General features: G+C 35.9%; 1 protein-coding gene across 4 annotated transcripts in view; it reads left to right on the top strand.

Moving 5' to 3' along the window:
* SPINK5 (serine peptidase inhibitor Kazal type 5) overlaps positions 1-13,303 on the top strand; it is a 60,122-nt gene extending 46,819 nt beyond the window's left edge. For 3 of the 4 annotated variants that reach the window (XM_051978975.1, XM_051978974.1, XM_051978972.1), the window contains 8 exons: positions 1,055-1,109; positions 3,539-3,666; positions 5,314-5,389; positions 8,153-8,238; positions 9,392-9,482; positions 10,056-10,186; positions 12,206-12,293; positions 13,191-13,303. In XM_051978975.1, coding sequence (XP_051834935.1) covers positions 1,055-1,109; positions 3,539-3,666; positions 5,314-5,389; positions 8,153-8,238; positions 9,392-9,482; positions 10,056-10,186; positions 12,206-12,293; positions 13,191-13,286 — 751 coding nt within the window. In that variant the 3' untranslated portion in view covers positions 13,287-13,303. Of the gene's footprint in view, positions 1-1,054; positions 1,110-3,538; positions 3,667-5,313; positions 5,390-8,152; positions 8,239-9,391; positions 9,483-10,055; positions 10,187-12,205; positions 12,294-13,001 lie in introns of all 4 variants that reach the window. The other variant, XM_051978973.1, reaches the window with a different exon arrangement.
* Positions 13,304-14,520: the final 1,217 nt, after the last annotated feature.

The raw sequence follows: 14,520 nt of genomic DNA, 5'->3' as shown, positions 1-14,520 counted from the left end.
CACTTTTATTTTATAAGTCTTTACCAAAAGTGCCCTCTATGTATGAGGTATTATGTTAATTTCTGGAGTTACAAAAACTATCTCTGCATTAAAAAATATTATATTCTATTGGGAGAGAAAAACAAAATTTAAATAGATTAGTAGACAAAACAATTTGATATTGGGAAGGACCAATAAAAACCAGCATTTGTTATTAGAAACGTTTGTTTCAAGAAAGGCTTTAAGCAGAAATGAAGTTGAAAAGAAGTTAGAAGTTCTACCAGGTGGAGGTAAAGAGGGAGTATATTAGAACAATCAGTGATTCACCAGCAAAGGGAGAGAAAGCAGTAGATGGAAGAGGAAGTAGACTAAAGAGAAGGGGTACTAGGCAGAAGGGGTAGTATGTGTAAGTCATAAAGAGTAAAAACACACACAATGTTCCAGGCCAGTAGCCTAGTTTGATCTGAGCACAATAATCAGAGGGATGGTCCAAAGAGGGGCAGGGTGTAGAGATAACTTCATGGAGACAAGCTGGTGTCATGAAAAGAGTATGAGAGATTTGGAAAGTGTTTTTGATTCTTTACCTAAGATGATCATTTGATTTATACCTAGAAGAGACCTTAGAGATTATGAAATACATCCTCCCTCATTTTGTAAATGAGTAAACAGACTAATAGACAGAAGGTATCACATTCAAAACTATATAGTTAGTAGGTAATGGAACAAGAGTCTGATCCTATATCCTTTGACTCCAGGACGAGTATTACAATCCTTTTGCCTTTATATATAATGATATTATGAGTGGGTAATATAATTAGAAATTAATTAAAACACTACAGAAAATAATTTCATTCATCCTGTGGGAAGCTCAAGAAATATTTGATCTAGAGCTGAAAAGGACTTTTGGCCAGCTTCCTCAGAGTTGTTAAGTGACTGACCCCATTGGCCACAGATGGTTAGAAGAAGGCCTAGGATTTGGACCTAGTCTTTTTCATCCCACAGTAAGATCTTTTTCTACTGCACCATCCTCCTCCATTTGCAGAAGCCAATGCCCCCTTTTCCCGCTTTCTTATAGAGAAAAAGAAGCTCAAGAGAAGAGCTTGAATGAAGAAAAAAGCAACAAAGAAAAGGTAAGAGGCAATATACATAATGATTTAGTAACTTAAGGACCTACAATTGAGAGTGAAGATATTACTGTATCTTCACTGCTTTTTTCTGGAAACAAGTTTCCAGTTTTAGGATTCTGTAGGATTGGCCAAGAGCTCATGCAGACCCACTTCAATAATTCAGAGGTTGTAGTGTCTGAAGGAAAAAGGAGATAAATTCATTAGTTTGGGCCAAAATATTAGCTCTATCAATGGCAGCATCCGGAGACTGTAATTATTAAAATAAACTATTATCATTAAAGAAAGCATCTGAAGATCTGACTTCCAGTTCTAGTATGACTGTGAACTCACCATAAGACTTTTGGCTCGTCACTTCTCCTTTCTTACATAGTCAGAACTAAAGGAAACTTCAATGACTATTTTTTAGTGTTATTTCACAGATAAAGAAAGTGTGGCCCAGAGAGAGACATTGACTTGTCTCCAAGACTGTATAATTAAATAGAAGACTAGGTTTGAATCTTGGCTCTGCCATTAAGTCCCATGATGATGATTTAGGTTGAATGTAAACACGGCTGGTATTGTGGAGATAGCACCCATTAAGCTATTTGACCCTCTATAAATTTAAGCAATAGTTATGGTAATGAGATAGCATGTTAAGTGAAAGGAGTGAATCTGGAGTTTGAAATGCTGACTTGGAATCCTGGTTTTATTGTTTGTTAATCATGTGATTTGGGGAAAATCCCTCCATCTCTTTGGATGTATTTCTCTGATGTAAAATGACTGGTTTGCACCAGACACGCTCCAAGGTCACCTGTAAATTGAGTTTACAGAATGAAATCAGACTGAGGAATCTTTTTATTCAGGCCATTAGTGACATCTAGTGTTCATTGTGGAGTAGAGCAAACCAATTAGCCTGCATGTGATGTCATATTAATATCAAACATTTCTGTAGTGCATTGAGGTTTCGAAAGCATTGTCCCTTCAACAATATGGGCAGGTGAAAGGAAAATTTAGGATGGAAAATTATGTTATTTATGTTCATATTATTGATGTCCTCATATGAAGAGGGGGGGCTTTCTCTAGAATATACTTCATCCTGGCAATAAAAAAGCCTGGAGTCTATTAGTCAACAAGGTGCAGTAGAAAGACCACTGAATGTCACATTTAGTTTCAGTCTTTTCACAAACTCCTCCCTCAAACAAGTCACTTCCCCTAGCTATGAACTTTAGTTTTCTCATCCATAGCAACTTCGTGGTTCAGTAGATAGAGGATTTAATCTGAAATCAGGAAGCAATGAATTTAAATTTGGCCTCAAATACTTAAAATATGATCCTGGAAAGTCACTTACACGCTGGTTGTCTCAGTTTTCTCATCTATAACATGGGAATAATAGTAGTACTCCAGGGTTGTTGAGAGAATCATACTTGAGATAATCGTAAAGCATCCTTAGCATGGCACCTGGCACATTGCAAGTGTGATATAAATGTTAGCTATTATTGCTATCATTGCTATCATCATCATCATCATCATCATCATCATCATGGATTTGGATTGCATAATTTTCAAGGTTGCTTTCAGTTAGGAAGCCATGTATTCTAAGCCCTAACATCATCTACTAGAGGCAGAAAAAGATAGTCATTGGGAAAACTTGAATTCAAATCCTAGTCATATAACTATAAGCAAGTACCAATCTTTAGAACTTCAGTTTTTCTTTTTTTAAATCTTGATAATAATAATTCTAGAAGTACACTGAAGCATCATTATGGTTCTTAAATGAAATGATGCATGAAAAGTGATTTATATGATTTAACCACTTTGTGATGTGATAAGTGGTTATGTGTTTATATGTAATGCATATGTGTATACATACATATATACATATCTATCTATTTGTCAAAGATATTTCTATATACCTCTTTATTACCTACTGATCTTAACTTTTGGGAAAATCTGGAAGGGAGATATTTATATAGGTACCTATATCTCTATAGATATGTTTCCTAAAGTGTCATGTCCCCAAAATCTTGTGAGTAGTCTTGATTAAATATTTTTCTAGGTAGATATATGCATATATGTATGTATGTGTGTCTCCAGGGTATGTATATATAAGTGTATTTATGTATTGACATATATATGTATATGTATATATATATATATATATATACATATATATGTATATATGACCCATATATACTCTATGTGAAACCCTAATAATATACATATATACATTTATGTGTATATACATATATGTATCTATATATATTTATATGTTCTACTATATATATATAGTATATATATATATAATATATATATATATATTATAGTTGCATGTTTTATATAGAATATATATAGGTGGTATATGTTTTTGTATTGTTATGATCTAAAACTAACTCAATCATATTTGAACAACTCAAACTCACCCAGAGTGGTAACATATTTTCTTTTACCAATAGGATCAATGTAGCGAGTACCGCAGTCTAATGAGTAATGACAAATATGTTTGCACCAGAGAGAATGACCCTGTTCGGGGCCCAGATGGCAAAACCCACATCAATAAATGTGCGATGTGCCAAGCTGTATTGTGAGTAATAGGGGTCTACAAATGGGCTGATGATATAGTCCCTAAGTTACTACCTTGGGCAAGTGCTTATTTCTCTGGACCCCTTTTCTATCATCTGTAGAGTGATGGAATAGGATTAGATAGTGTTTCAAATCTTTTTTAGTTCTGTATCAATGATTCCATGAACTTTTTTGGGGTTATCATTAAATATGCTGGGTTAAGTGCCTAATCTGGCTGCTGGATTTACATCCATGACAGAGTATCTATATAGTTCAATTGTTTAATGGAAATTGAATTTCAATAAGAATGTAAAAAATGGCCATAGATTTGGAAAAGATCTTTCCTTTTTGTTGTAATTGTAGTAAAGCCATGTTTGGACAAATTAATCTAGAGAACTGAAACTGCCATTTCATAGCAATCAATCACAAATTTCCTGGGACTGGGTTAATGGATTATATTATCTACATTTATTTAGTTATCATGAAAAATCCTTATTTTGAAGAAGTAAAAAATGATTTTTGATAAATATTATGGGGAGTTACTGGAAGCTTCAATTGATAAATCCATTAACCCATTTGACATTGTCAACCTTTCTCCTGAAAACCTGAGCCTTGTTTTAGTGGGATTCCCAATAGGCAAGTGAAATTCAGTCTTCCACTACCCTGCTCAATATCCTTTTCTTTCTCCTCAGTTGTGAAAGAAAATGTCCTCAAGCAGGGAGGGCATTCCCTTCCCAACCATATCTGCTATTCTTTTCAAGGGTACCTCATAGCTCTCAACTGATGTTAGAGTAGCACCACTCATTCTACCTCTACTTCCATATGTAAAAATTGCCCCCTGGTACTCCTCAGTAAGGAAGACAGCCTGGAATCTCAGAAGGGAAAAAATGGGAGCAAAGAACTCAGCAAATATAGAAGAATATACAGGAAAAATTTGCTTCTCTAATGGCTCTCATAGAAAATCTGATTTCATATGATCAGTTCCATATTGACTTGGATTTGCCAGATGTTGTCCAAGGATGTCTGGAGAGACTCCGAGAATTTGAATCTGATCAAAAATTCACTTTTACAATTTTGGTCTAATTAAATTAAAATAGTCAAGACACGGATTCATTTCCTCTGAATTTCCTGATCCTGAGTGAGGAGAAGGGATCTTGAAATCTTCACTGGCTGACCACAAGCTCTGGTACACAGTACCCAACTGGAAAGACTTTGAGGTCAGGCCTAATAATCTCAGGCTATATATGGGGTCCAAGGGCCAGCTGAAGTGCATGCAGAGATATGCACCAATACAGAGCTGGCTGGTCACTACATGCTGATTTTTTTGGTGACAACAACTTATGGAGACTGTTAACTGAGGCACAGATGGACTGTGTTCTGTGTTGGGAGATGGAGCTTTCATATGGATAAAATCATAAACAGTAGGAGCATCATATATTTAAATCTACAAAGGACTACAGAAACCATCTAGTCTGAATCCTTCATTTTGTGGATAAGAAAACCAGATACTAGAGTAGCTAAGTATAAGTTCTTAGCCATGCCAGTGGTAGGCCAGAATATGTTTTAAAGTGTTAAAGATTCTATTTGCCTGGGATAAGGATGATGGAGAGGTTTGGTTAAAGATATACAGATAGATGAAGACCATGCACACTCTTTTTTCCTGTTTTAGGGAGAGAGAAGCCAATGAAAGGAAACGAATCACAGAAGAAAACAAGTCCAATGATAATAAAGCAGATAGCAACAAGGTATTTATTTTCCATTTTACCAAATCAAAATTGGGCCTTTCTGATTCAGATATATTATCTATAATACCACCGATTTTCTCCACTTCTTTCCATTCTAGGAATAGTTGATTCCCCAATCAATCAGTAGGTCAAGAACATTTACTGATTACTCACTACTTTCCAGGAACCTTCCAGCCTTGTCTCCTCAAGGAATATAGAACAAAAGTGATTCAGTCCCTGCCCTTAAGAAATTTACAGTTGTTGTGAGGAATATAAAATATACATACATAGGTTTATGCAAAAGAGGTTCAATATAGACACAGGATTATTTTGGAGCAAAAACTAGTAACTGGGAATGGTAATCAGGAAGGTCTTCTTGTAGAAGGTTGTGCTGAAGCTGAATATATAAGAAGCTATTAAGAAGGAATGCTTTCGGGGCAAGAGGGTCAGATTGTGCAAAGGCAGAGAAGCAAGAGATGGAATATATATAAATAATCTATATGTAATAGAATATAAAGAACTGTAAGCAAATAAATTTGCATGGATCACAATTTGTATGAAGAGGAGTAACATGGCTAGAAATTAATATAGGGTCAAAATGTAAAAAGTTTTAAATATCAAGCTGATTTTGTTCTTGGTGGTAATTGGGAACCAGTAGAATATAGTGAAAAGGGGAGAAACAGTCATAACTATGTTTACAAATATTATTTTGGAATATGCACAGAGGATGGACTGCAACAGAGAGAATTTTGAGGAAGGGAAACTAATTAGTAGGCAATATATTGTAATAGTTCAAGAAAAAATTAGTGAAGATCTAGCCATGTAGTATAGTAAGATGGGACAAAGAAGAGATGTGTATAGATAGAAATGAGATTTTACAACTGATTAGCCAATGAAGAAAGGCAATGATGGTACCAAAGCTAGGAATCTGCATCACTAAGAATAATGATAATTCTCTTGACATAAATGGAAAATGTGAAAGAGAGGGGAAATTTGGGAAAGATGATTTGTTTTGGACATGTTGAGTTTGTGATGCCTATTATGTGTTCAGTTTGAATTGTCCACTAGGGTATTAGTAATAAAAGTTTTGAACGAAAAAGAAAAATTAAAGCTGGACATTTAAATATGTTAATCTTCTACATTGAGAAGATAATTAGCTTCAGATAGGCTGAGCCATCATGAAATGGCAGTATTTAGACAAAGGAGAGGGCCCAAGAGAAGAGGGATTAGATATTGAGTATATTTACATCCTGGGAGTATAATTTGGATTACAGTTCAGCAAAGGATCCTAAGAAGGAGTGGTAAGATAGATAGGAGTAGAACCAACTGAACATAGTGTTACAAAAATCCAGAGATCCATCAGATCATCATGTGTGCTTCTATCAATACATTTCTAACCTTGGAGCAGACAAGTGCACTTATGTACCTCCAAGATATTTATGTTGTAATCTTACAAGGAAGCCACTGTGGTGGGGAGGGTAGGAGTGGGAAGTGGGAATAGGAAAAAATTCTTACAGAAGGTGAAAATTGAGCTAAATTTTGAAGAAAACTAGAGAAGCTGCTATTCTCTAGTGGAGGAATCCGTGAGAAGGGAGAACATTTCAGGAATAACTATATGAGGGACAAAAGAAAGGCAGTGTTGCTGTGTTGTATTCCCCTCCACTTTATAAATAATATAAAGAGGAATAAGGTGTACGGACTGAAAAAGTACAAAGTATTCAAGCTGTGAAGAGATTTAAAAGCCAGAGAATTTTATAATTGATTCTCATGATAATAGGGAGTGACTTAAATTTATTGAGTAGTAAGATGACATGATCAGTACTTTGCTTCAGGAAGATGACTTTCACAGCTATCTGGATGAAGGACTGGCATTGGGAGGGATGATTCAGGCCAGCCACTAAGGTATTGCACACAATCTGGGTCTTCTCCAAAGAGCAGTTCTGAGGAGAAGAGCTGGGGACTGACACATAGGAGAGAGGTTGTGAAAACATAAATAGTAAGACACTAGACTGAATATGTGGGGTCGGTGCAAGTGAGGAGTTGAGGATGATCCCAAGGTTGCTAGACGGGGAGATTGGGAAGATGGTGGTGTCCTTGACAGTGATAAAGAAATTCAGAAGACGATAGAGTTTCTAGAGAGAGATAAAGATTTTGCTTTTGGACTTGTTGACTTTGAGATGCCTACAAGCCATTTGCAGAATCTTAGAATTGGAAGGTACTTCAGAAGTGACCCAGCTTAACCTCTACCTGAACAATAATTCCCCTAAACAATAAATCTTCAATGTGTGATTATCCAACATCTGATAGAAGATCTCAAGGGAGGTGATTAGGAATTGGGGGGAAAGTTGGGCTGTGACTTCATAAGTCATTTCATTGCACTGGTGGGCAGGCCTAATCAATCTTTCTTCCTTTGATTTTGAGATGTATCTCTGTAAATGTTCCCTGTTGCTCTTACTTCTGTCCTTTGGATCCAAGAAGAGGCCTAATTTCTCTTACTCATGACAGTCCTTAAAATATTTGTAGATCTCTCCTTTCTCATACTTCTCATCTCCAGGTTGAATATTTCTTGTTCCTTGTTCTCTAATGATATTTTTGATGCCTTTTAACATTCCAGTTCCTCTTCTTGGAAACAATGGACTCTAGATGTGGTCTGACTAGGGCAGAAGACTGTCAAATTTTCACCTGCTTTCTTCTAAATGTTACAGTGCTGCTAATGCAGACTGATATTGCGTGGAAGATGGAATGACCAAACTCTTGTATTAAAGTGTTTCTTTGCTTTGGCAGGAAAAATGTCAGGATACCCAGAACCAACAAAGTAGTGGCAGTCGTGGCTCTTCCAATGTTGTTGACCCTGTTCATGTTCAAACTATGTGAGTAAAAGTTGTTACGTTGCTGTTGTCCTGGAGAACAGTTTAATAACTATTGTTATGGCCAGACACAATTGTTATGCTCTAGGGACACCAATATTCACTTTTCTTCTTTTCTAATTAATAGGAAAGGGAATTTTCCATTCTTAAAATGGTCATGGATTTGGAAGTTGTTAATTTTTCTATGGGAATTAAAAAAAACAAAAACAAAACTGTCTGTAGAAACATTAGGAGGAAAAAGCGAACTGAAATATGGAGATAGTCATTCTTATAATGTAGATGTAAAATTCATGATAGTGGGAGATGCAGATAGCCAAATGGATACTGAGTTTGCTAAATGACTACTCAGTTTAAGTGTGTAGCTGTAAGCCTTGAGCAGTCTGAACCAGGGCTCCACAACCAATATACAACCATCCATTAGCTATTCTGGAAGTCTTGTAGATTTGAAAAAAACCCACAAAAAATCCTCAGCCCCGAAAGATAATAGTTGAAGTCATCAGTCCTATGTTTTCTATCTCATACCCCAAATTGGAATGCCACTGAGCAGGGAGAACTACTTTCCTCAGCTCTCCTTAGCCACTTCGTTTTCTGCTCTCAGATGAGGTGATACAAAATGGAGGGAGTGATAAAATCAACTAAGTTTGAGTTGCCTGGAATTTATCTGTCCTGGGTCCCTGACATTGCAAAGTACAAAACAACTCAAGACCAGAGAATATCTTCTCTCTGTCCAGACCTTTGATCAACTCTCCCTTAGTTATGTTCAAGGTCAGGGATTAATTTCTTTGGAGGAGGGGGCTTCTATTTTAAAGGATTATAGATATAGGCAGGCTCCTATAGATCATCCTGATGACTTTAAGATACCTCCCATCTCTAAATCTGTAAATTTTCAAGACCCCAAGGACTTCTGAATTGTTGCAACCATTTTGAGCATTTCTAATGACTAAACTCTCTCTCTCTCCTTTCTATCTCCCTCTCTTCTTGCTTCCCTCCCTCTCTCCTTCTATCCCTCCATCCCTTCCCCCTTGTCTCTCTTTTTCCCTCCTTCTCCCCCTCTCTCTCTTCCCCCCTCTCATTCTTTCTCTCTCACACACACATGTGTAGTATGTGAATCAGAGTATCTGTTTAGAACACTTAAAATTTTCTTCCCATTCTATAGTAAAGAAAAAGCTGATAAAAGAAATGAAGAAAAAACATCTATCAGTTTTCTGGAAGAAGATAAAAAACAAAGTAAACCATTTTTTCCGGAGGTGAGTATAGCTTCCTTTCTTCTCTTGTAAAATCCTAGGACTAAATATAGTAAGCTGCTGACTTTCCAGAGAGGGAATCTGAATCCCTAGGTAGCTTTCACAAGGAATTGAGGAAGACAAAGAAATTCCTTTGAGATTCTAGGATAATCTGTAAGTTGTATGTTTCTGTCTGTGCTGTCTTCAGACATACATTGTCTGTCAAACTTACACAAAGTGTAGGTTCATTCTTTTAGAATGAATAGAAGTTCAGCATTTAACCTTGGATCACAGCCTTTCTAAGTCAAGAATTTTCTTTCTTTCTTCTTTCTTTTGGCTCTTAAGAGAGAGTTCAGGGACCATTCTCCAAATCACAAGGAAGAAAATGGCAGACACAGACAGACAAGAATGATCATTGTTCTAAGTCAAACATTCAAAGTCAGACGACCTGTTCCCTTTCTGATACCCACAAAAGAAATGATATGCTTCTCTTCACTTTTTCTTTTAAGGGGTAATTGAAAGAGAAGTCAAGCAAACTCAACCTTTTGAGAGAGAGGTCACATACAAAGTGATTGTTTTCATTTGATTCATTTTCAGGAGTCTGAGATGTGCCAACAGTACAGGGTCATTCCTAGAGTGGGCTACCTGTGTCCAAAGAGCTTACATTATGTATGTGGTGAAGATGGAAGGACATACAACCATCCATGTTTGCTGTGTCATGAAAATCTGTAAGAACTTTAAAAGAACCTTAAGAACCTTCTTAATTTAAACCTTAGGAAAAACTCAAAAACCCTGTAACTTTTCACTGAGACTAGTTCTTTCCTTCCCCTCTCTTTTCTTCCTTTCCCCTCCCTTTTCCTATTACATCTTCTTCTTCTTCTTCTTCTTCTTCTTCTTCTTCTTCTTCTTCTTCTTCTTCTTCTTTTTTTTTTTTTTTTTTTGAGGTAATCTGGATTAAGTGACTTTTCCAGGATCACACAGCTAGTAAGTGTCTGAAACTGAATTTGAAGTCAGGTCCTCCTGTCTTCAGGGCTGGTCTTTTCATTTTTCCCTCTCTTCTTCTTTGCTGTAAGAAGTCAGATAGAGAATTTTATCTACTTTCACCTTTGAAACATGTTCACTCCGGTGAATTCTCCGGTGGTAAGCATTATATACTAGTATAGGAGTCAAAAGACATATGAGATAATATTGTCCTTGCTTCATCATCATATTGGTATGTGTCCTTGTGCATATGTCACTTCCATTTTCTGAGACTTATTTCCCTCATTTGCTTTCTTCAACAACTATACTGTTATGAGGGTCAGATGAGTTGCTTAGGCCAGAAAAATATAGTGAATTCAGAGATGGTTTTGAAGTTATAAAGATGTAGGTTCGAGTTCTGCCTTTTGTCTTAAGTTTGACACATGCTAATTGTGTAGCTCTGGGCAAGTCACTTAACCTCCACATATCTCCAGACAGCTCTATTAGATTATAAACTATAGAATAAATGCTGACGTATTGCAGTAAAAAGTTTCCGTAAGGGGAATTCCCCACATTAATGAAATAACAGGTCCAAAGGTGTTGGACAGGGGTACTAAAACATAAAACAATTATATGTAAATATGCAGATAATATCTGTATATCTATATATACAGTTATATACCTATGTGTATATATACAGTTTTATATAAATATATAGTTACATATATAGGGAAATATATGCAAACATATAAATATATACATATGCAGATATATATACAAATATAATTACATATTTATATACATACAAAGATATATATACACATACAAATACATGTGCGCATACATATATATACATAAACATTCTCTCTATGTAGAGAAAATGTGTGATGCATATAAGTTGTTTATATAGCCATGTATATACATATAGTGCACAACATATACATCATACACATATACATATATACTCACACAATATACATATCTAGAATTATGTATAACTATACACACATAAAAATACTATACATACCCATGACATACTTAATTGCTATAGATACATCTATATATATGGTTACATGCTATAAATGAAAACACACACAAAATCACTAAGATATAAAATCCTTGATTAATCATTTGATTCTCATAGCATATCTAGCAGGGATAATAAAGCATTATATAGATGTGATTTATAATTAATTATTAATATATTTTAGATGGCAGTTTTATTTTATGTATTTCACAGAAAAGAAAAGTGAGGATTCCAGAAGTTGTTACTTTTCCCCAACTCATGGCAATTGCAAAACTGGAACTAGCATCTCAGTCATCTGTCTCTTAGGACATTATCTTACTAGGGACACTCAATAAGATATTCTAAAATCTTATTGGAAAGAGAGCAAACCAGGGTAGAGAAGAATGCACGAATTAGGTTAGTGAAGTTCGACTAATTCACCTGTCACATTTCTTCCTGCCTTTTCCCACCCTTATGTTACATGGGCCTATGAAAATATTGAGTTTAAACTTTAGTTCCTAGAGACTGACTCTCCCTCTTTTCCTCTCTCTCTCTCTCTGTTTCTATTTCTCTCTCTCTCATTTTTTTCATATTCTCTCTCTCTCTCTCTCTCTCTCTCTCTCTCTCTCTCCATTCTCTCTGTCTCTCTCTTTCCTTCTCTCTCCCTCTCCCTCTCTCTCCTTCTCCCTTCCTCCCTCTCTCTCGTTTCCTTTCTCTCTCTCTCTCTCTCTCTCTCTCTCTCTCTCTCCATCTCTTTTTCTTCCTTGTCTCTTTGTTTCAGGTTACATCAAACCAACATCCAAATGCTGAGGGAAGGGAGGTGTGAAGATGACCCTTCAGGAACACTTCCACCAAATACTTCAGGCAGTGTAAGTAGAAATATAGAAATTTAGGATTTAAAGCTGAAAGAATACTTAGAATTCATCTTAGAATTAACCCCTTCATTTTATAGAAAATTAAACTGAGATTCAGAGAGGACAAGTGACTTTCTTGACAAGTTCACAAATATCAGATCTGTCATTCTACTTTGTCCCTGCCTTGACCTTAGCTTGGCCTTAGACACTCAAGAAACTAAAAGCTGATCTCATTTAGAGGAGAGTCATAATTTTCTCCTCTCAGGAGAAATAAGAGGCCCAGATCTCAGCAGCAGCATATGCCACTAGTCAGGCCAGAATAGAATTCTTTGTTAGACAGAATCTTATATTATAGGATGTCAAAGCTTAGAGGAGCCTTCTGGTCAATCACTCTCATTTTATAGTGATAGAAATAGATTCTCAATGGGGATGGGCTTTATTTTCATTGATGTTCTATCATAAGACCCAATTACTAGTCCTGGAAACTTACTTTAAGATTTTGATTACATAATTTTCCTTTTCTAAGATTCAATGCCTTCTTTAAAAAGGATTGTGCCTAAATGATTTCCAAAGTATCTTCTAGACCTTAGCGTTTTTGTTTATTAATATACAAGACAGCAGTGAAAAAGCAGAATAGAAAATGGGACAGAGAGGAGACTGGCTGGATTATCTGTTGGCCTTACTCCCGAGTTTATAGTCTCTGGTCTTTGTCTTTTCTTCCAGAACAAATGAGTGATGAATCAGTCGGAACCTTGAGAAAAAGGTTCAAATGCTCAGCCCTGGAAAGTTTGCCTTCACCCTTCTGTATATATAAAGAACTCTTCTGAGCATGTATTATTTACAGTGCAGAACAATCCTGAGCTACTGGGGAAAGGACATACTGATTTTTAGTCTTCCATCCTTCTCTTCCAGGACTCTATGATCCTGGCGCGGAGACACATGCTGCATTCAGTCAGTGCTCTGGGGCCCCTGGTCACAGTGCTGTCTGTCCATTTGCTTGTGCAATAAAAGTAAAATTAGCAAAATGGCCATCCTACTTTTTGTTTCTGATGAGATGTGAGAACTAAAAATTATTATTCCAGCAAAGACTAAATAACTGCTTCTCTGATCTTTTGCTAAGAGAGAAACTTGCTGGGCAGACTATACAAGGTCATTCTCATCTCTATCATATACAGACCTAGAAAGACACTCACCTCTGTCCTAAATAGTCATGGATATCCACTTTTACTTCTATCCTTCACAAAAAGGGCTATATTCCTTCACATTGATTTCACAAAGGCAGGACTGTTCCTCTTTCACTTCTATTCCACCCAGAAAGGGCCCTCCTCCTTCATGTCTATTCAAAAATAGGCAGGGCTAAACACTTTCATTTTTATTTCATAAAAAGGACCATTGTACATCTTTCTTCTATCCAACAAAAAATGGGCCCACTCCAAAAGGTCTCATGAAATCCCATATACACAGGAGATAAAATGATGTTCACCAACTTCAATCCCACTTAGGTACAGCCAAACTCATTCTTTCCTTTTTCAGTATCTAATAATACTATTAATATGGCCTCTAACTGCATTATATTTTATATTTCCTGATTCACATTTTGAAGAATTAATGAAATGGTTTTCTTTATGTTTTTTTTTTCTCCCTTATGCAAGCTATGTTGGGTGGTGACAAGAATAAAAAGAGCTATTCTGGAAATCTGTGTATATCCCTAATAAAAAGACAGAGAAGGAAAGGTTAGATAGGTAGGAGGGGAATGAAGAAAGAATGATGTCTTTGAAGCTAAAGAGGAAAAGATAACTCAATAGTAGTGAGTGGTCATGTTTCAGAAGGTAGAAAAGGTCAAGGAAAATAAAAATGAAAAAAGTTATGTCAGTTAAGACATTGGAAATGAATAGAGAATGGGAGTGGGAGAGTTGATTAATGAGTTGTCTTAGAGAAGTTGGGAGGAAATGGGATAGAACAAAAGAATAATATTGTGTTTTTGCAGCGTATTCTGTATTATTTGCCCTTTTGAGTTCTTAGAACTGATGGTACTTCAAAATTTCAAGTAAAAAAATATGACAAAATTTAGAGCCAAAAATATGACAAAAAGTAGAATAAGTTAAAATGTGTGTGTGTGTGTGTGTGTGTGTGTGTGTGTGTGTGTGAAGAAGCTAACTGTGGTCACTAAAAATATACAACTTCTCAAATTCAATCCAGTCTGAATCTATTTAATTCTAAACCCAATTCATTGTCCATAAAC

The sequence above is a fragment of the Antechinus flavipes genome, chromosome 2 (assembly GCF_016432865.1).
Source record: "Antechinus flavipes isolate AdamAnt ecotype Samford, QLD, Australia chromosome 2, AdamAnt_v2, whole genome shotgun sequence".
Taxonomy (NCBI): Eukaryota; Metazoa; Chordata; class Mammalia; order Dasyuromorphia; family Dasyuridae; genus Antechinus; species Antechinus flavipes.
Note: the sequence above shows the minus strand (reverse complement) of the source record. Positions and strands in the feature narration are given on the sequence as shown.